The sequence below is a fragment of the Panthera leo genome, chromosome D1, assembly GCF_018350215.1.
Source record: "Panthera leo isolate Ple1 chromosome D1, P.leo_Ple1_pat1.1, whole genome shotgun sequence".
Taxonomy (NCBI): domain Eukaryota; kingdom Metazoa; phylum Chordata; class Mammalia; order Carnivora; family Felidae; genus Panthera; species Panthera leo.
Window position 1 is genome coordinate 107,748,270 of NC_056688.1, and position 22,718 is coordinate 107,770,987.

General features: G+C 49.8%; 1 protein-coding gene across 1 annotated transcript; it reads right to left on the reverse strand.

Moving 5' to 3' along the window:
- Positions 1-278: 278 nt before the first annotated feature.
- On the reverse strand, positions 279-14,248 carry SF1 (splicing factor 1). Its single transcript, XM_042904364.1, is given in 15 exon segments — positions 279-1,220; positions 1,656-1,860; positions 2,622-2,801; positions 2,908-2,967; positions 3,303-3,576; positions 3,839-4,019; positions 4,710-4,817; positions 4,948-5,063; positions 5,149-5,332; positions 5,683-5,772; positions 5,982-6,134; positions 9,176-9,251; positions 11,975-12,016; positions 12,019-12,102; positions 13,406-14,248. Coding segments are annotated over 15 exon segments (2,280 nt in total). The 5' UTR covers positions 13,803-14,248; the 3' UTR covers positions 279-1,090.
- Between the last annotated feature and the right edge of the window lie 8,470 nt (positions 14,249-22,718).

Below are 22,718 nucleotides of genomic sequence, written 5' to 3' on the forward strand. Positions count from 1 at the left end.
ACCAGGGGAATGAGGGGTGATGGAGGCGAGGAGGGGGGTGCGAAGAACCCGGGTCTCAGCTAGTAAACCAGGGAGAGATGGCGGGACCACCCACACACTCAAGCTCCCACCGGCAAAGCCACACACGGGGACACAGGTGGGAGGCTCCTTAATTAGTGTCGCAGCAGTCCCCCAGAAGAGACCGGGGCGGCTGGGGCCAGGTGCTGAATGGAGGTAAAAAAAGTAACTCTGGTGCTGGTGGAGGGGATCTAAGAAGAGAAAATGAAGAAACAGACCCAGAAAACCACACTGCTCTTTTATTCAATGGAACACCCCCCTTTAACGCAGTGTTGAATCATACACCGAAAAAAAAGCCCAGAGAAATTTCTGCAGATAAACCAGTGAAGAGAACGCGCATTATACATTATTGTCAACATAATCACTCCATGAAGAGGGAAGGGGAGGAAAAAGGAAGTAGAACGAAAAACGAGGGGCTCAAACCCTTAGACACTGCAAAACATTCAGACGTTTGGGATTAAAATAAAATTTAAAAGGAAACCTTCCAGGAAGGAGAGGAACAAATGGAATCTGAGGCAGCTTAGATGCTCAGGGAGCATGGAAAGGACTCTCCAGGGTGACAGACGAGCCCAAGGTGGCTTGGGTGGCCCCACCTAACGCAGGCAGGGGTGCCGGGATAGGTGTCGACCCAGAACCTGGAAATGAACCCACTTCTCTACAAAGGTGGCAAAGACAAAAATCTCACACTACAGAAAGGACAAAAAAAAAAAAAGTCTCTGGGGTGGTCATGGCAACCTTGAAAATTTTAGAACCAAAGAACCCCCCCCCGCCCCACCCCCGCAACTAGCCTGACATCAATGGCTAAAGCTTGCGCCTAAAACCATTTGCTCCCTCCTCTCCTTAGGAAGAGAAGAACAAGGAACGGAGAAAAAGGAAAGGAATCTAATTGCAGCAGAAGATCGGGGAAGAGCATCTCCTTGGACGGAGTCTGAAGAAAGGAAGAGATCAGGAAATAACAAAGGAAAAAGAAAAAAATTAATAAAAATTTCACGATATGGAGCCAGCGTGTTCCGATTCCGTCCACAAAAATAACTCAGGCTGCTTTGCCGAACCATCCCGTCCACCAGGGGCGCTGCTGAGGCTGTCTGCCTGGAAGGGTCACCAATGGGCGCGGAAAGTCCTCACTCTCATGGCTCGGGCCATCGCCGCCGCGGGGAGGGATCCTGGCGGCCCGGTTTGGGGAGAGGCAAAGGGAGTTGGGTGAGGAGAGAAAGAAGACAAAGAAGACACTCGATGCTACGGGGCGCCAGGAGAGCCCAAGCTGGCGCCCCTACTACCACCTGCCCGTTCCCAAGCGAGTCCTCGGTCGCTTGGCCCAGCCCGGTGCGTGCACACACACACATGCGTGCACACCAATCACATGCGTGCATCCCAATGTCTGGCTCCATATGGTGAGGTTCGGCGTGTGTTTAAACGAGACCAATTCTCTCTCTATATAATATATATTTTCTTAAAAAAACCGAGTCTAGTTCTGTGGTGGAGGCGGTGGGGGAGCTGGAGGCATCCCGAAGGGCGGCATGCCCGCCACCCCCATGCCCATCATGGTGACAAAGTTAGAAGGGTCCATGGGAGGCGGAGGAGGAGGGGGCGGGGCATACATCATGCCGGCGGAACCAGGCGGCGGAGGCGGCGGAGGGGGAGGGGCCCCGGGCGGCAGAGGCGGCTGGACCCCGGGGGGCAGGGGCACCATAGTGGGGTTGCCTTGCATCTGAGGGGCTCCTGGAGAAGCTGCGGCAGCCGCCTGCTGCTGTTGCCATGGCGGGATGGACCCTGTGCCAGCGCTCGTGGTGGTAGTCGTCGTATCTGGGGTGGTAAAGAAGCCCAAGGTCACACGCGCGGGGGCACACCGCGGCTCTCTGCGGCTGCTGCCTTGGGATGGGGGGGCGAGGGGCGCCTGCTCCTTGCTTGGCATGCGGTACGGTGGTGGGGGGCGGGCGGGCGGGGCTGTCCTGGTGATGGGGAGTGGAGGGGTGGGCAGGACTACCCTGGGGTCAGCCTCGAGGTCTCTGGGCTTCACAGAGTAAGCCCTTTGTCACCAATGCCCGTGGAAGGGCTGAGGGAAAGGTACCAGACACAAGAACCGGCTCTGACGTCCCTCCGCCCATCCGCCGCCACCACCGAACGGCACATTCAACCTCAAGGCCACAGCTACTCTCCCCACAGCCCGGTCCCATCCCTGCAGTCTCTCAGGCCCCAATCACATCCCTCTCCACGGCATGCAAGCACCCTCCCCACCCTGGCCCTCCGCACAGGCTCGGGCCAGCCAGCGGCTGGCAGCTCCCGCAGCCCACCGAGAGCCTGGATTTCCGGCACCCTACCTACGATGGCAGGTTCCCTCCAGGTCCCCCAAAACCTCTCCCCAGACACAACCACGCCAAACATCAGCTCTCTTCCCCAAGATCCCCAGGAGGGCCAGGAGGCCCTTTCTGTTTACACCCCCAGCAGAGACCAGAGTCTCCTCCCAGGGTGTCCGCCTGCCCGCGTGAGCTGCGAGGTTCTCTCGTCCCTCTCAGCCCCACCTCCCCATCCCACCCACCCCCACAAGCCCAAAATATTCCACTCACTTTGCTGCCATGGCAAGGGGGTACTGGAAGCCATACTGCTGCTGGGCGGAGGGGGTGGCGGAGGCTGCTGCTGCTGCTGCTGCCATGGGGGAAGAGGGCCAGAGGGAGGGGGCGGGGGCTGCCCACTGGGAGGCGGCGGCGGCGGCGGCATCATGCCCATAGGCGGCGGTGGCATCATACCTGCGGGCAGGCGGAGGCAGGGGTGAGGCCTCAGGGGAGGAGAGACCGGAGACCCCACTCGCGCCCAGGGCACACCCCAAAGGGAGCAGGGGACAGGCTGTGTTACCTTTTCCTTGATGCAGGCGATAGACCCCAGAGCCCACAGGCGTACTTCCCAGGTACTGATCTTGATGGAAGGAAAGAGCAGGGACTTAGCAGGACATTGGAACCAGCCAGAGAAGATGCCCCCACCGACAGCTCGTTCGGTCACACAGCCTGTGATGGCTACCGTTCTAAGAACAGTTCTAGAACTGTTGCCTTGAAGAGGGAGGCCTGTGTCTACCCCACACAGAAAACACTTCCTGAACCAGAACAAAGTCCTGCTCCTTCTGGAGCCCGAGCCTTGGCAGGAGACCTGGTGCGACACCCAGCCACTCCGAGGGCTGCTTCCGGTTCGCAGCAACCTGATGTAACCCTTGCTTATCCCAAAGCCCCAAGGTTTCTGGTCTGACACTTACTTACCCATTGGAGGAGGGCCATGATGCCCAGGTGGGTGGGGGCCCTGGTTCATCGGTGGTGGTGGCGGCTGCATCCAAGGGGGTGGGGGTCCGTTAGGGTTGTGCTGCATGGGATGTCCACCGTGCCCACCTGTCAGGCTGGGTAACGGGTGTGGGAAGCTGTGGGGGCCACCTCCGGGCCCACCAGGACCACCTCCGTGCATGCCGTGGTAGGGCCGACTCTCTGAAGGGCCCGAATTCATCCAGGGTGGGCGGCTCTGGGTGGTGGACATGAGAGACTATGTGAGAGCATTTCCCGCCAACGTCCCTGCCTGCTCCCCCTGGTGGCAACACTGTTCTTTCGGCTCCGTCAAGAGGTCCAGAACCGGAGGACGGGATCTTCCCAAAGCGAGAGATCCCCAAACATCCTGACATCCGGAAGAACAATGTTGCCAGCCATGTCCGCCAACCTGCTCTACCCAGAGCACCTGGCCACAGCGCCCCCGTCTCCGAGGAAGAGAACGGGGGACCGGGCCACAAAAACCAGCCCCTGAAACTCACCGGGGGAGGTGGGTTGTTGGCGGGAGCAGCAGGCCGAGGCGCACTGGCCAGGGGCGTGGTGGCAGGCCCAGAGGTGGAGCCCACGGACGCTGGCACAGGGGCTTCGCCCAGTTCAGCCATGAGGGACAAATACTCTTTATCCATCCGTGCTTTATCCTGAGCTGACTGGGGGTCACCAGGCCTGAAGGTGGGATAGGGAACGGAGAGAGAGAAGAGAAAAAAAAAAACCCCTTCGTTATTAAAAAAAAAGTTTTACGTTCTGAGAAATTGACAGAGTTTTGAGGAATCCAACGATCCTTCCTCAAAATAGTCTCATCCAATTTTCAGTTCTGTGCCCAGCTCTGCGTCTGAGATTACCACGCGGATCTCTGCCACAACAGAGAAGACTGAGATCATACGACCACGCCAGCCACGGGAGCCAGGAAAGCATAGGCTCTTCCAAAAAACAAACTTGCATCAGATCCTACATTCCCAGTTTGAGGAAAGGAAAATATATGCAAGACGAGAGCACCTGCCAGGTTTTCCAAAGTAAAAAAAGGAGAAAACTGTTGCCATCAAGGGCTGGTTCAAAACCGGTCAAGAATTCAGACTGCTTAGCAGCAAAAGGTAGTTAACACCGAGGCACAGTATATCCAAAATGGAAATTTCCAGTGTTCCTGAACTCAAGACGAGCCACAAAATACAGGTGTTCTGCACAAGCTGCTCCTCATCATCCTGGGCTTTAACGTCACACCGTCACAGACCACATTCACAGAAAGGGAGCATCTCTCTGGTCCAAAGGTTAATAGGAACCAACCAACAACGTGCTAAAAAAAAAAAAAAAGTTCCGTACACCGCAGGCTACAAAGAAGCTCCAACTCCAGCCGCTCACCTTTGGAATTTACAATCGGAAGCAATATGGCCAGCCCCTCCGCACTTGGTACACACTGTGGTATTGGTAATGCTGCGGGTCTCTGAGCTCTGCCAAGGTCTTAAGATCCTGTCAAGGAAGAAAAAACAAACACACAAGAAAAGACAAAGTCATCTCAAGAGCCACGGTCACGCTCCCTACTCCCACAGGTTCTTTAGGTCCGAGTGGACTCTCCCTCCCTTCAAAACTGATGCCACACCTGTTATCATCTTCTCGAAGGGTCCCGTTCAAACGGGCCAACTCCCGAAGCTGCATCTTCCGTAGATCATTCTGGTCCTCAGGGGTCTCAATACCCTGCTTCAGGATGTTTCTTATCTAGCGGAGATGGAACAGTCAGTCACGTAAGCACCGGGGCCACTGCATGGCTTCTAGCAATAGGCTTCCTTTCTGGCTGCCTCACCTGTTCCACAGCTTTCTTCACATTCTCCATGGTGTTGGCGGTAACCAGGGCATGAAGTGGTTCATCTTCTCCAGGCAACATCTGGCCATCTTTGCGCCCGACCTTCCCTTCTTTGACAGACCCTTTTCCCCGAATCATAATCTTGGCGTTACATTCCTTCTCTATGTTCTTCAAGGTGTTCCCTCTATCAGAGGCAGAAAGAACGGAGTCTTTGTATTCGCCAGGCAAGTTCACATGCCAGAAGAGACAGAGCGGGCTGACCACACTGGCAGAAAGTGGGACAGCATGGAGTTGGATTTTCCCACCAAAAGCTCCAGGACCCCCAAGTGAAGGCCAGCCATAGCAAACGATCCCCAGGATCGGACTTCTCTGCAGTAAGAGGCCGAAGTTAAAGAGATTTTCTCACAGAAAGGCGTGACCTCCCACCCAAAACAGGAAGGCAAGCTATCAATTGTACCCAATGGGGCCTAAGATCGATCCATCCCACGGGGTCTCAGGAATGACGCACCGTCCCATAGGACAGCACTTACTCACCTGGGCCCAATCAGCAGCCCCACGAAGTTGATTTCTGGGTACTCATCTTGTGGAATCATTACTTTATCGCTCACCCGTGTTGCTGGAGGCCTAAGAAAGAATAGACTCATGGACTCCGCGTGTTTCGGAGACAGGACACCGACATGCCACAGCTCTTCTAAACCTGAGCTTGGTACCATGTGTTAATCACACGTGACTTGGGGCGAGAGAGGAGACATAGGTACCAAAACGGTTCTACCACCAGCTCACACGTGGCCCACACGCGTCCTTGTCCCGGACCGGCCAGCCCCTCTGCTTACTTGTAATCTGCAGGCGGCTTGAAATCAGGGTTGAGGGCAACCATCTCCGTGATGAGGTTGTGCCGCTCCTCTTCAAGCTTTTTGCGGGTGCGGAACTCGCGCGTGTTAAGCCGCTTCCCCTCGCTATTGTAGATGGGCTCAGGGGAAGGGGACCTGTGGGAAACAGAGCCCCGTTACTGCTCTGCCTTCACTTTTCTCATCCCACACGGGCTAAAATTAGTCTTCCCCAGCCCCTCTGCCTCTCAGACCCTAACACAACACTCTTCGGAGGAACCGACCATAACGTGTGCTATTCAAGATCGTGTGGAGTGGGGAGATGAAAGCTGGCTTAGCATAGGGGGACTGGGGTGTGTGTGAGAGAGGAAAAAAAAACGGTCTGGCTTCTAATTGTTGAGAAGAAAAAAGTCTGTCCTTCTGGGGGGAAATCTTTGGACTGTAAATGGCAAGGACAGTATCATCTTCTGGAGTCTTCTTGCCAAGTATGGATTTTTCTTTCGTTTTTAAAAAAGCTGTACGATATTACAACTCTACGAACCACGGAAACCCCAAGTTTAGGTAAAATGTGGACTCTTGCAGAGCTCGCGCCCTAGCAGGAAGAGTGTCTGCACCCCTACCGCAGAGTAAGTACGAGCTCTTTAACCCAATGCGACTGGGACTCAAGGCTGCTGCAGCTACTTGGCCCCACAATGGAGAGAGATGGTTCAAGGCTTCGTCTCTGCTTTTCCTTCAATGGCCTGGCTGGCTGTGTCCAAGGCCCAGGAGCCAACCTGTTTTCTGGCTGTTCGAGGTTGGGGAGTCTGGGTAGAGAAAAACGTTAAAGTGCTAACGCAGCTTCTGCTAGAGGCTGCAAGTGCAGATTTGGTCAAGTACTTGTCTAGGGTCTGGACCTGCAAACGGCAAGGGGAAAACCTAGGATTCTCCACCAGAGTTTACAAGTCCAGAAAGCAGATTTTCTCTCTCTCATTTTTTTAAGGAGTAAAATGCTGTTGCTACAAGTAAAAAAATAGTAACGATAAAATGGTCAGTTTACCACAGCTGGATTTTGCGGTAATAAAAAAAGAGAAGTTACGCTCCTAGAATTCTGAGTTGAGATTACAAAAAGGACCATAGCTTGATATTCTGAATGAAAATTTAGTAGCAGCTGCAAGAAGGGAAGAGATCATGTGGATCAGGTTATTAAAAAAACATCCTGAAAGTAGTCAAGACTCCTATACCCTTGGTTTAGTTGAGAGAACCTTGCCTAGTTGGAGAGCAAGGACTGAACTCGGCTGCTCCCACTGTCTTCAGCCTAAAGGGAACCATGTCATACCACATTACACACACGATGGAATAAAAGGTCAGGTTTGTTCATGGCTAATGACGACTAAATGACACCTCCGTTTCTAGCATTTATATAAACTGTTGACACAATCCAATGATAGTGAACAAAAGCAAACATACCCCAGCTCATTAGACTATCAGCTTACACATTTATGTCTATAAGAGATCTTAAAAACATTTTTAACTGTGCAACTTAAGCAACATCAAGATAGCAGAAAGTGGCTTAATATTGAGAATACACCTTCTTAAGAAATAACCTTATTAAGGTAAGAAACTCATGCAATTCCCTCCAACCTGGGCTCAAAAGCAAAACCAGTCAGGCATTAGGCCCTCTTTCAAACTGAATACAAGGGAGAAGAAAACTCTGCTCTGGTTTTATTTCTAACATGCTTGACATTTCTAATTCTCACCCCACAGCTGTCTAGAATGTAAGCATTTCTAGCTAATCAACAAAACAAGTTTTACCAGTACCAAATTGGTCATTTAAAAGCCTCCCCACAGTTTAACCTCTTCCCAAATTGTGGATGTGAAAGGCAATAGCTAATATTCTAGAGGTTAGATTGGCCCAACTTCTTCACTTCGAATAGGCATCACATAGATGAACTAAACTCTAATCCCAGTTCTCCAGGAAGCAAAGGTTTGTTAAAAATTCAACCTTTTGAGGAATTGCCTGGTAACCTGTTAGACATATTACTAAAGGGAAAAAGGCCAAAAAAAAAAAAAAAAAAAAAAAAAAAAAAGGCACTCAACAGTTGTGGTCTACAACCTACAATGCAAATCTTGGGGGGGGGGGGGGGGGGGACAACACCAAAAAATATAAAACACAACCTTCCAACCAAAACCTACAGGTAAAAAATAACAAATTCAATCACGTAAAATGAGAGAACACATGGAGAAATTAATTTGTTCCCTGGCAAATGGCAGCAGAAAGATGCATTGAGTGAGTGGCTTCTAAAACCATTACATCATCTTCCTGATTTAACAAGCCATTAATTGGGTAATAAAAGCCGAAAACACTAACTTTTAAAGGCAAGTGCTTTCAACTATGCTGCCTGCACTAAGAGAAACTTCACGGAGAGGGAGGCATACTGCCCTTCGATTAGACTTTAGCGGTTTGAAGTTCAACCAGTCAGTAAAATTCCTGGTTAAAAAGTTCATTTCCCTCAGACTTTTGACTTTTCAAAGGTGAGAGAAATGATAAACAGAGATGACATGACCACAGCTGTTTGCAAACCACACTCTTATAAAAAATCAAGGTGATTTAGGGTTGGTTGCTAGCCTTCCCCAAATAGCTGAGAAATGTTCTGGCCCCTCCCAATACCCCCAGGCAATGGCCAAGGCTGAAAATTCACTGGCAGTGAAGGAAGCTGGTTAGAAATCTCATCTATTTGAAAACCATCTCAAAACCATGAGGAGGACTGCAGCAATGAGCTAACCAGGTAAGAGTTTCTGGTCTGCTCAAACTCAGTGATGCTCAAAAATATTCTTAATCCCTGCATCGTGTACCTGTGAGAAAAACTCTATACCCTCGGCTTTCCACCACAGCGGTTACTGTAAAGGCTGGTGAACGGGCCACCTCACTGTCCCTACTACGGGTGGGTAAATCAGGTGAAAATCTACATGCTTACCAATTGGAAACCAGTTGTCCATTTGCCCGTTAACTTTTTATTCTGCTAGTAATTAAGTTTCATTCCAATTTTCTAACTGATGACTAACCATACGGATTGCTAATTAAACCCTAGGCCCAAGAGTCAGAGTATTAGCAGTCGTCTTACTATGATTTCTTTGAACTGACACAATATGTTGCCACCAGTAAAACGTATTGAGAAAAAGGTAAAAGCGTTACTGTCAGCTGGTTAAAACTGTTTCCCAACCTGTCCTCAGGGTTAGGGGGGATGCCCAGGTCTCCTGTGCGCAGTTTACGAGTCAGGTCTTCTATCTGCAGTTGCACTGGAAGAAACCAGGTTAGGAAAGAAAAAAAAAGGATGGAAAAAAGACAATGTTACCAAAAAACATCTCAAATCTCAACAACAAGCATGAAGAACTCGGAGACTTTGAAAGGGACGACTGATCAGTGAACACTCTGAGGCAAAAACCCCCAACCGCCTATCGGCAGGAGTCCATTTACATCTATAGGTATTTTTCACTTCAAAATGGTTATCACTTAAGGAAGCAAACAGTTTGTTGGAAGAGGGGTTAGCGGTATAGACTGTTCACTAAGGCTAACGTCAAAGCAATTACTCGGTGTTTCACTTCTCCCTCCCCCCTCAAGGCTTGCTATACGAATGGCACCCAAAACAAAGCATGTACGTTATCACCAATACCCTGTTCCCAACCAAATTACTTTGAGGGCAAGACTCTTGAGAGTTTACTTTTCGTCATTAAGTATTAAGCATAGCCCAAAATGAAATCCAATTAACATGGGACAAGGAAAAATACCAGTTGAGCAAAGATCATTTTCATTGATACCAGATTCAAAATTCCTTAAACAAGTAAGACATTTAATAACCAATCCGATACCTCATAAACAGTTCGTTATACATACTCTTTCCGTACAACCCGATCCGTACTAATAAGGATCTCCCAATACCTGTTGCTTTTGTTCAAATCTTCATATACCTTAATAAACCAGTAACCGTGAGAGGTTAACAAGTCTGTCTTCAGACTCGCTCCTCATGAGGAGTGTAAAAGGAAGGGGGGAGAAAATAGAAGTGTGGGTCAAGGAGAATGTGTGTGGCCCTCAGACCTTGACAAATAAGGCTGTACGTGAAAAAGAGAGGAGGGTTTCACAAAAGTTCAATGACTCCAGGGAAACGTTACCCGGCTGATTTCTCAAGATAATGGAACTGCAGAGCAAGATCACTTTCTTCAGCGTGCTGAAGAGTCACCCGTGTCTTACCTTTGTAGCATCTGAGAGTTGTGAGCAGCCATCTCTAGTAAGGGCAAGTCTTAACTGGGTTGGGTTAAAGTTGAGTTGGCTCCAAAAACAGGATTAATACAGGTCTAACCCAAGACATCCTTCTAATTTTAAATACATCCCACAAGGCTATACCGTATATCCACTCCAACTCCAGAGAAGTGAAAATCCACACTCATATCAAGAGATGATACTTGGGGGCGTCGTACAAGGCAGCGTGTACTATGAGAGACAGAAGATGAACGAGATCTGTGGATCCCTAAAGCTCTTCTATGCCAGGAAAGTGCTGACTTGACGGTCAAGTATTAAGTTCAAGAACTCAAGTGAAAGTCCCCTTCATGGGAGCAGGCAGTCCTCCTAACTACGGTAGGGATGTGGGGTCTGACCTGAGGAAATAACTGGAAATTAAACCCAAAGTTTGGGATCTTCCTTGGAGCTGAGATCTATACTGGCCTCGGCTTTGACTCTATCCACTTGGATTATAGCTGTAAACAGCCCTTCGGGCTCAGTGCATTAACTCCCTGCACAGGAAGAGAACTGGAGAACTGCAGAGAAGTTTGCTTTTCCCCATTTTCTAAGACTGCTTGTGTTTTGGGAACATTATCCCACTAGGAACATTTCGCAAGGCTGTAAAGACCCAGAACGATCCAGTGTGAGATGAAGGGGTGGGTGGCAGTAGATTGGAACAGTGGGGAAAGAAGAAATATTAGTACGTGAAAACAAGATAAACAATTCCAACACCTCAAAACTCTCGGCAGTTAAAAAAACGAGATTCAGATCCTCAAGAATAACACATGCCAGCCTTGAAGCTTTTACTTCTGAAGGCTCCAGACTCATAGGCCTAGGCAGCCTTTGCCCTAATTTACTCCAAAGGGGATGTTTATCTGGTTAGTAAGAAATATTTCCAAGTGAACTTTTCAGAGACAGCTGCAGATACATGAATAAAAGTGAAACTTGCATTAAAAACCTTGTATTTGAAAAAAGGTAATTTTAAGATTAACTTCATTTACATTGTGGACAGCCATTGTTAATTCTTGAAATTTCCCATCAGTTAAGATCTTTTATCCTATCACCTCATTCCATATCCAAGTTGTATCCCTTTCCCAGCAGAGTTCTTTGATAGTAAATAGTAAAAGAGCCCTCGTTTTAAGACAGCTCTCCAAAGACCAAACCAGAAAAGATGCTGAAGGAAAGGTTAGATTCAACAAAATGGTAAAAAGGGGTGCACTGTGAACACTTTCAGAGCCAGTCTTTGATTAAATTAAGTTTTTTTCTTTTCAGAAAGTACCTATAAAAAAGTAAAAGACCACATTTGAAGGGGAGAAGGAATATGAAATTATGGTGAAAAACCATGCTGTGAAAAAGGTACTTAGTTTATAATACCTGCAGTGTTCTCCACTGGGGCCGTGTCCAGAGAGGCAGAAGACACTCACCTCACAACTGGCAACGAGCAGCAGCTGAAAAGGGCAGGTGGGGTGCTGGACTGGGGGCTACCCTCACTCCTAAAGTGGGTCCCTCTACCTTCCTGGCACTCATGGAGAACACTGCTGTTACAGACAGACCAAAACAAGGAGCTGCAAACCCAGGACTTAACACAGCAAAAACTGATGGATTATGTCAAAGTCGAGAATGAACACCTGATACCTCATCTTAAAAAAACAAGACTTTAAGGTCTCAAACTTACAACACACAAAATGTCGCTCAGAATAAACTGTAACAATCTGAAAACGCATTTGGGTGCAGAACGTGTATTTACCTATATAAGCTCTTTCTTGTTCCCGAGTAAGTCCAGGGGGATAACCGTAGGCATTCCCGGAATCACCGTCTTCTGTTCCATCGTATCTTGGTTCCATCGGCTCCTCTTCCGCTTCTTACTTGGGAAGTCTACAGGCAGACAAGGTCCATCAAATGCAAATATAAACCAGCTAACTATAAACAAGCAGATCAGGACACTGCACACAACCTCCGCAGACCGGGAGCCTGAGAACTTGACCTAAGACATTTTATAAATGGCAAAAAATAAAAACAAACCCGGGAAATCAGACACATAGCCACTACAAGGGTATCTGGACCTGGGTCCGAAAAAGTAACATTTCACATTTATGGTATATCCAGGGCAACTGTGAGGTACGTAAACAATCTAATAAATCTCTACGTCTAAAGTTTCAGACCTACATCAACCGTGGATGTCGCAGAAGCCAAAGTATACTGAATAATCAGGCTCGTACAATAATATTGAAGAAACCGCTGTTTCTTCCCACGTCCCCCTCCCCACCAGTCACCTTTCCAAATTGGCCAGAACTCAGCGAAACCAATGATTTACTAAGTGAAAAAGCCCAACTTTTCAACAAGATTAGTTTTTTCTTCATCAGTTTAGCCAAGATAAGCAACCTTCCTGGCCAATTAGACACTCAGTATCTGACGTATCAAAAATTCAACAAAGAGCAAGCTATACGACAGCCACCAAGTCCTCCTCCTCCGATACAACTGCGGGAACTCCCTACACTTTTAATACACACAGATCAGTGCTACTTCCCAAGGGGGGGCAGGCCCAGGGGCAAAGCCCCAACACTAAGGGGAAGCATTATCAGACTTCTCTACAGTAAATGAAGCGAGACTAGGAAAAACTTCTCTCCCTCCAAAAGGAGCATAGGCCTCACCCGCACCCCGAGGACTTCCAAACTTTCTATCACTGTACTGAAAACCTTGCCTCGCTGTAGAAAAAGCCGCTCTCCTTGCTACTTTTCTGCTTTTTGGGGACCGGTCTACAACCAGGAAGGAGGCGCTCCACGTCATCAGTTGACCCTTTCACGCTTTCCTGACATGCACACCCACCACCCCGTCCACCAAATCAACTCACTCCACGCCCTTCTCCTACACCAGGGGCTAGAATACAGCACAGACCACCCCCCGCGCCCCGCCCCGCCAGATTTTAGTCGGGCCGCGGAGCCCGGCCACCACACTGCGCCTGCGCACAGCAGCCCTTCGCCCTCCCCGCTCCCTCCGGCGCGCGTGCGCACTCGGGGCCCAAGAACCGGGCCGCGCGCCCCGTGGCGCCTCCGCCCGGGGCCTCCCCGTGCGCGCGCGCGCCCCTGCCGCGTGCAGCCGCCGTCGCCGCCGCCGCGCGCCCCTCAGGCGGCCGGGCCCGTCCGCGCGACGCCTCTCGCGCTCTCTCGGCCCGACTCACCTCCTCCGCCGCCGGCCGGGCCCGGCTGCTGGTCCTGACGCGGCGGCTGGGGTGGCGGCAGCTGCGGCGGCGACACGCGCTGGTAGAGCGGCGGCGGAGGGGGAGGCTGCGGCGGCGGGTACGAGGAGCCTGGGGAGGGCGGCGGCGGCGGCGGCTGCTGGGGAGGCGGGGGCGGCGGCGGTGGCGGCGGCGGCAGCGCCGCGAAGGGGAAGGCCGCGGTCAGGGCCCCCACCGAGCCCACGGGCGGGGGCGGCGGCGCCCCGGGCACCAGCAGCCCCGCCCCAGGCCCGGGAGCAGGCGGTGGCCCCGGCTCGAAGCCCCCTTTGGGCCCGGAAAGGGGGGGGAGGCCGGGGGGGCCCAGCTTACCCAGCGGCGTGGCGTTCGCTCCGGTCGCCATGGTGCCCCCGGGAACCGGCACCGGTGGCTCCTTTTAGGTGGCGGCGGCGGCGGCGGCTTCTTCGCGAACCTTCCGGGGGGAGGGGACCCGACTGCGCTGCCGCGGAGCGCGCGGAACCCGTCCTCTCACGCGGCGGGCGGCGGCGGCGCGAGACGCACAAAGAGGGAGGAGAGAGGGCGCCGCGGGGGCGGGCCGGGGGCGACGGGTCCGAGGCCTGGATTGGGCCGAGCCGAGGCAAGGGGGTCGGAATCGGCGGCCTCCGATTGGCGGAGCCTTAGCCCTTCTCGATGCACGCTGGGATTGGCCGGACCGTTAGGCCCGGCGAAGAAATGGCGGACGAGCCTGGCGAGCTAGGAGGTGTCGCAGCGCGCACTTCATTTGTTACTGCGCGAACTGAGCTCAGCGTCCAGAAAGGAGGGGATAGGGTGGGGCAAGCTCTGTGACGTAAGAGCCAAGGGCTTTCTCATTGGTTGAAACTGATTGAGTCGATCAACCTTGGTTGCGTCGTAGTCTCATGGGATTGGCTGTCGCTTGTTCGATTCTTTTTCTACTCCCCTCCCCCGGGGAGCAGTTTCGCTGGGATTAAGCGAGAGGTCGCGGCGGTAAAGCCGCGGCTGAACGAGATTTACGGTGGGGGAGGAGTGGAGAAGGAGCGCGCATGCGCAGGTGGGACAAAGCCTCCTCTCCGCCCTTCGCTTCATAGTCGACCCTGGGGTCCGGCGCGGAAGCCCTAAGTGACGTCAATTCTCGATTCCCATGGTAACCCGGAACTGGGGGACGGGGGGAGGGGCCGGCGCGCGCCCGTAAACAGGATCCGTTGACTAGCCGCAGGTAAAAAAGGACTTCCTGTTTTCTTAAAGGAAGAAAGAAAATAAGCTATAAAATAGCCCTTTTGAAAGGTTAAAAGCAATATCTGAGCCGACAGAAGAACACATAATCTGAGGCGACAACAATATAAAGTCAATTCCAAAATTAATTTACATACACATTGCGTTTCCATGCGAATCTCAATTGGGTTGGGGTGATTACATCATCTTATAATCATAGAATTATGAAAATAGTGGGGAAACTTGTCAACGAGGTCGAGAAGGAACTTGCATTTCAGACGGTACAAACAGTATAAAAGACACCATCATGAAACGATGTGATAGTGTAGGAAAGACCGATGAGGGCAACAGGAAGAGACTGGGAATAGATTCCCCCATATGTAGGTAGATTCCGTAAAGAGAAATTGAGCTAATAAATGGTATAGAGTGCTAAATTAGACAATAAAACAAGCACGGAACACGATGTAGGACACTATCAGAGTCATGTAGAGATAGAGACTTTTAGGAAGACAAGAAACTCAGACTAATAAAAGATGACCACCAAAGAAATGAAAACTGTGTGATAAAAGCAGACAGTAATACATCAGGAAAATATGTTTGCCACACATGATAAAGAGCTTATATGGAAAGAAGTCTTCAAAGTTAATGGGGGGGGGGGGGCACCTGGGTGGCTCAATTGGTTAAGCTTCTGACTTCAGCTCAGGTCATGATCTGGTTGGTGAGTTCGAGTCCCCCGTTGGGCTCTGTGCTGACAGCTGAGCCTGGAGCCTGCTTCTGATTCTGCGCCTTCCTCTTTCTCTGTCCCCCTCCTGCTTGCTCTCTGTCTCTGCCTCTCCCTCAAAAATAATAAGTATTAAAAAAATTTTAATGAATAAATGTTAATTTTTTTTTTTTAATTAATTAGAGGGGCGCTTGGGTGACTCAGTAGGTTAAGTGTGGGATTCTTGCTTGCAGCTCAGGCCATGATCTCACCATTCGTCAGATCTAGCCCCATGTTGGGCCTTTTCAACGTATCAGTCCCACTCCTGGGAATCTGCCCCAAAGCAAAGTGTGTGATGATATAATGTAATGTGTTCATGGTCTTATACTGCATTTACTGCAGCACTGTAACGGTGAAAATCTGGAAACAAAGTGTGTTTCTATTAATAAGTGAATTCGACAAACTGAATGTCCGTAACATAGATTACTAGGCAGATTTGAAAATCAGTTAATCGATACCAACTGATGTAGAGGGACTTCTGTGCTGTTATTAAATGAGAAAAGCAGACAAATACATATTTCACGATCTCGTTTTTGTAAAGCCCCATATATGTGTGCGCTCGTGCATGTTTTTATTTGGTTAGCTGAGCATAGCTATGGAAGAATACACGTCATGTTATTAGTGAAGCACTGGAGAGGGAAACAATTACTTGGACGTTATTCCATACATTTTGAGCACTCAAAACATTTTTTAAATGTGCTTCATACTTTTTAAAAATTTCTGATGATCCCGTGACATAACATTATATAACTGAACATAACGAAGTCCACTGACAGGAAAATCAGCAAATTTTTAATGGTGGTGGGATCTCAGGTAATTTTTAATTTTTTCCTCCTATTTCTCTATGTTCTATATTCTACTTTAGTTTTTTATACTGAGCAAGTACTATTTGTATAATAAAAGCGAAGCTAATATTACGGACAAGAAAGGAAAAAATATAAAATATTTAAGTCATCGGGCACCTGGGTGGCCCAGTTGGTTAAGCGTCCGACTTTGGCTCAGAGGTCATGATCTTTCAGTTCACAAGTTCAAGCCCCGTGTCGGGCTCTGTGCCGACCGCTCGAAGTCTGGAGCCTGCTTCGGATTCTGTGTCTCCCTGTCTCTCTCTACGACCCTACCTACTCACACTCTGTCTGTCTCTCTCTCTCTCTCAAATATAAACATTCAAAAAACTTTTATGTGTTTAAGTCATCTGTTTGAAAATGAAGGGAAAGTTAATTTTCCCAGTTAGTACAACAAGGCTCTCTGGAGGAGAAAAGAGTCCCTCAGCGTGTGAGCAGTTACTGAGTGCAAAAGAGCTTTGGTGGATCGCAGAAGTAAACGAAACTCAGTCCCTGCCTTCCAGAAAATCATAGTCTGGTAAAGGAAGAGACAAATGCACACCCGAAAATGGACTGTTAATACCAATCGCGACGTTGCCATGCTGATGACAGCAAAGGCTACAGCTTTGTGTGATGGGCCCGTCACCCTCACTGCTCTGCAGCTGTTCTGGTTGAATTTCTTCTTTTATCCAGGACTTTCATGAGAGTATCTTTCCTTAATTCCAAGTTGCAATGTTATTCATTTATTAATAACGTTAATTTATTACTTTTTATTTTTGCAGAGCGTGGCCTTTAAAATCCCTACTCTTGGGGCGCCTGGGTGGCTCAGTTGGTTAAGCATCCTAATTCGGCTCGGGCCATGGTCTCACGGTTTGTGAGTTCGAGCCCCATGTCGGGCTCTGTGCTGACAGCTCAGAGCCTGGAGCCTGCTACAGATTCCGTGTCTCTCTCTCTCTCTGCCTCTCCCCCACTCACCCTCTGTCTCTCTCCCTCTCAAAAAATAAGTAAATGTTAAAAAAAAAATTTTTTTAATAAAAAATAAATAAATTGGCACTTTCTGGCTGAGGACCCGCAGGCTGATTCTTCCCAGTTTGGAGGCAGGTTGGAGTCTTAACGGACTCAGGCCAGCCATCCACCGGCGGACAACTAGGGAAGTAATTTAATCTCTCCACGCCTCAGTTTCTCTGTCCGCACGAGGCAGACATTGACGCTACCCCTACAGGATGCTGTGCCGATCCAGTAAGATCAGAGAGCACTGTTGGTTTGAATAGGAACCTCCAAGAACTCTACACGGACCCCAGACACAGATGTCTCCTGATTTTATACAAGGGTGCAGTACCACCAAAAATACATTATCTTGCCTTTGTCCCAAGATCCTGGCACGGAGCTCCAGAAACCTTTGGGATTTCTTGAGTGATACGAGTGTCTTTGCTTGTTCATGACAAGCCCCTTTGGACCATACCCGAGTTGAAGCTCACAGGGGACTCATTGCCAGCTCTGAGAGCCCTGAGCTAGCTGCAGGATGCTGGCTGGTCAGGAAAACCACTCCGCTTTCAGCCCCACCTCTGGCGGAGAGAGAGGGACTGGAGGCTGCATTCAGTCACACGGCCGATGATTTCATCAATCGTGCCTGTGTAACGAAACCTCAGTTGAAAACCCTGAACAATGAGGTTTGGAGAGCTTCTGAGTCAGTGAGCCTACTGATGTGACAGAAGGGTGGTGTATACCCTGACTCCACAGGGACGGAAGCTCCTGGGCTCAGGACCATTCTAGACCTTGCCACGTTTCTTCATGTAGCTGTTCACTTGTATCCTCTATAATACAACAGTAATCATAAATGTGGTGCTTGCCTGAGTTCTGTGAGTCACTGTGGCAAATTGTTGAACCTGAAAGGGGTCTGTGGGAACCCTGAACTTGCAGCCAGGTTGGACAGAGGTGTGGCTAGCCCGGAGAACCAGGACTTGTGGCTGAATTCCTCACCTGTGGGGTCTTCACCAACTCGGAGTTGTTCGTGTCGGAATCGGATGGACTTGTAAGACATCGGTGGGTGGCAGAGAACTGGTGTTGGAGTGTACAACATAAGAAGTTTCAGGGACGCCTGGGTGGCTCAGTCGGTAAAGCGGCTCAGGTCACGATCTCACAATTTGTGAGTTCGAGCCCCACGTCAGGCTCTGTGCTGACAGCGCGGAGCCTGGAGCCAGCTTTGGATTTGTGTCTCCTTCTCTCTCTCTGCCCCTCCCCACCTTGTGGGCTCTCTCTCTCTCTCTCTGTCTCCCTCCCTCCCTCCCTCTTTCTCTCTTTTTCAAACATAAAAAAAAAAAGCTTCAGTCCTTCCCACTCATCTTTGGCGTTTTCGGTCTTTTGAATCTACATCTGATAGTTCAGAAACCCCAACCCCTGGCAAGATTGATTGGTAGTACCATGTAGGTAGCTGACATTTAGGAGGAGCAAGTCCATGGTTGTTTGCCTCTGTGTCCACAGTTTGGAGAGCCCACCTGTGATTCCATTACCTGCATTAGGAACAACACTATCTACCATGGAGTGAGCACCCGTTGTGCACCAAGAACTTTTCATGTTTTGTTTTCCCTGCAAAATCATGTTTATTTACCACTTCCTATTTTTTGTGGGTTTTTTTTTTAATGTTTATTTATTTTTGAGACAGAGAGAGACAGAGCATGAACGGGGGAGGGGCAGAGAGAGAGAGGGAGACACAGAATCGGAAGCAGGCTCCAGGCTCTGAGCCGTCAGCCCAGAGCCCGACATGGGGCTCGAACTCCCGGACCGCGAGATCGTGACCTGAGCCGAAGTCGGCCGCTTAACCGACTGAGCCACCCAGGCGCCCCCTATTTTTTGTGTTTTTATTTAAAACAATTTTTAGGGGCGCCTGCCTAAAAATTATTTAAATTATTATTTAAAACAATTTTTAATGTTTATTTTTGAAAGAGAGTATGAACGGGAAGGGGCAGAAAGAGAGGGAGACACGGAATCTGAAGCAGGCTCCAGGCTTTGAGCTGTCAGCAGAGAGCCCGATGCAGGGCTTGAACCCACAAACCATGAGAGCATGCCCTGAGCCCAAGTCGGACACTTAGCCAACTGAGCCACCCAGAAGCCCCTGCTTACTACTCTCTGTTAAAGCTAATTTGAACCAGTGGGAGACAGGTAGTGGAATTTGTGACTTTAGGTACAGATTAGAAATAACTGGGCGCCTGCCTGAGTGGCTCAGTCGGTTAAGCGGTCGACTTCGGCTCAGGGCATGATCTCGCAGTTCGTCAGTTCAAGTCCCGCATCGGGCTCTGTGCTGATGGCTCAGAGCCCGGAGCCTGCTTTGGATTCTGTGTCTCCTTCTCTCTCTGCCCCTCCCCTGCTCATGCTCTGTCTCTCTCAAAACTAAATAAAACGTTAAATAGCATAACAGGTACGTGCAAATCATGTATCCAATAAAGGACTTGTACCCAGACTCTAAAACTCAACGAGAGGACAACCCTACTTTTTAAAAGCCAAAGATTTGAACAGACTCTTTTCTTTCTTTCTTTAAAAATTTAAAGTAATCTCTGCACCCAGCGTGGGGCGCACACTGACAACCCCGAGATCGGGAGCCGTGCGCTCTACCGACCGAGCCAGCCAGGCACCAGAAAACAGACTCTTTTTCCCAAGAAGTCGTACAGTCGTGAAAAAAAAAGTAAATTAAAACCACCGTGAGATTCCACGACACGTCTGTTTGGTGAAAATTAAACAAGGCTGACCATACCAAGGGCCGTCACGGAAGCGAAGGGGTTAGAATTCCCCTACCTGGCTGGCCGGAATGTAAAATGGTAATAACCACTTTGGAAAACGCTCGGGCAGTTCCTTACAAAGTTCAACAACACTTCCCACGCCGAAGTATTTACCCAAGAGAAATGAAAGTAGATGCCCACACGCAGACACATACGTGAATGTTCATAGCAGTTTTATTTGTAACAGTCCAGAGCCGGAAAGAGCCCACATGTCCAACAGGCGACGAGCCAAGCACACTGTGGTACGCCCATCAAACGGAATATTACTCGGCAATAAAAAAGAACGACTATCAGTACATGCAACAACATGGGTGAATCACAGAACCATTTGCTCAGTGAAAGGTAAAGAGGCGTGCACACTGTACGATTCTATTTATGTCAATTCTGAAAAGTGCACATTCATCTATAGTGACGGAGAGCGGCTCCGTGGGTATTATGAGCAGGACGGCACGATCGCAAAGGGGTAGAGGGAACTTGGCGAGATGATGGACGTTATCTTGATTGTGGTGACGGTTTCCCACGTCATCATCAAATAGGACATTTTCAATATATGCAGTGTATCAGATACCAGTTTATCCCTCAATAAAGCTGTTTGTGTTTTTTTTTTTTTAAGTTTATTTAAGTAATCCCTATACCCAACATGGAGCTCGAACTCATGACCCTGAGATCAAGAGTTGCGGCTCTTTTGACTGAGCCAGCCAGGCGCCTCTCAATAAAGATGTTTTAACAAACAATAGAGAAAACTAGAGAGAGGGGGAGGATCGGCCCATAATTCTCCGCACAACACTGATTTCGTCCTGCAGGGAAGGATTATCTTGGCTTTTTGTTTTTCTTTCTGAAGTCGTTACCGGGCTTTATTTTTTGAGTGGTTATTCTTATGCTTACACTCAACCCGTTAGTACGCAGCGTTTGAAACGTACAAAAGGAACCGACAAACACTGAATGCCCTGGGAGCCCATCGCCCAACCTGAGGACCAAGATTTTACCAAAACCCTTGCAAATTCCTGGGGTCCTTCCTCGTCCCACTGCCACTCTCCTCTCGGAGACCATCATCTTGAATTTGGTACTTTTTCCTCACCGGACCTGACAGTTTTATCACCTGTGCGTGTGTCAGCGGACCATAAGTGGTTTCGTTTTGCTGGGTCTTGAGCTTTGGAAAATGCTGTCGTGCTATGTGTCATTTTGTGGGATTCGTGGTTTTAATTCGGCATTCTATCTCTGAGATGCATCTGTGTGGTGTTGTTATTACGGTATTTTCAACCCCCCCCCCCCCCCCCCCCCCAAGCAGCCCTGCAGGCAGACTTGGGATCTGCTGTATCTGCGGAAGACCCAGCTCGGCGAGCTGGTCCGGTCAAGAGGGCTGACGGCAGCACCTCCCTCTTCACCCCCGTCACCCCCATCCCTTCACTCAGAAAGCGTGTCTGAGGGCCGCCTCTGCACCAGGCAGTGACCAGGCGCTGGACGCGCCACACAAAGGTGGCCCGTCCCTCGCCATTCCGGAGCGCAACGTTGCGGTTGTCGCCTTGACCTCTGACCCTCGCTCGGCTACGAGCCAGTTACCTGAACGTCCTGGGGCACCCGTGCCTCCTCCACTTACCCACAGAATGGCTTCAAGAGGCCGAGCTGACCTATCTCAGAGACTTCCGCCCAGAAGGGCAAGCAATTTTGACAGTCGCTGTCGCAAGAACAAACACGGCCGCTCTGAGCCAGCAATGCCGCTTCCAGGAACTTATGCTATAGGACACCTGAATGTGTACAGTGGCACTGGCCTAATACTTATTGCACAAGAATATTTATTGCAGTGTCATCTGTAATATCAAAGTAGTAGAAACAAATTTACATCCAAAGGGATCTAACCCACTTTAAGGAACAGGAATTGTGGGAAGCCCCTACGATGGAACACCACTAGCTATAAAACAAGCAAACAAACAAAGAGGGAGTCAGTGATAATGGAAAACCCTCCAGGTCGGATTTTAAAAGGGTAAGAGCAGAAAGGTATGTGGAATATATTAGCACACGTATAAAAAAAGGGAGGAGAAGATATCATACTGAACTGCATAAATCCTCCCCGAAGGGTTCATAAGTAACGGAGACCTTCGTAGGTGACTTCTCATCGTATCTATTTTGCATTTTTAAAAAACAGTGTGCCACGGACAAGGCCTACCTATTTAAAAATACATAAATAATATAACACTCTTAGGCTTTCAGCGCAAACTCCCAGCTTCCTGGGCTTTCTTTGGCTTGTGGCCAGCCTGTGCTGCCAGTGAATACTTTATCAGAAGCCCTTGCTTTTCCCTGATCTCCCACTTTGGCACATTAACACTCTTGACTCCTCCCACCAAAACCCCCTTTTCAGGCGTGGGTGGCAGCGGAGGGCCGGGGAGGCCCGCCACAAGGTGGCGCTCTCTGCCGACCGCGGTTCGGTGGGTAGAAGGTCTGTCCTCCCCAGGCACCTGGGGTCAGGGTCAGGGGCCTCCGCGGAGCGGGAGCTCGCCTCCCCACCCCCGGCACTCCTCAGCTTAATCCTACACCTAAACCAAGAAATCGAGAGATTGGGAAGTTAGGAATTCTATCCCCGCCACTCCACCATTTGGCCCATCACATGTCAGCCAGGCAGGTGTAGACTTTCAGAACTCGGGAGGTGCCTGCCCCCCTCCTTTGGGTCTCAGGGAGAGCACAGGTGTGAGTGCCAATGCACAGAAGCCTCGTGTCCTTCCCTGTCTGACAAATCCATT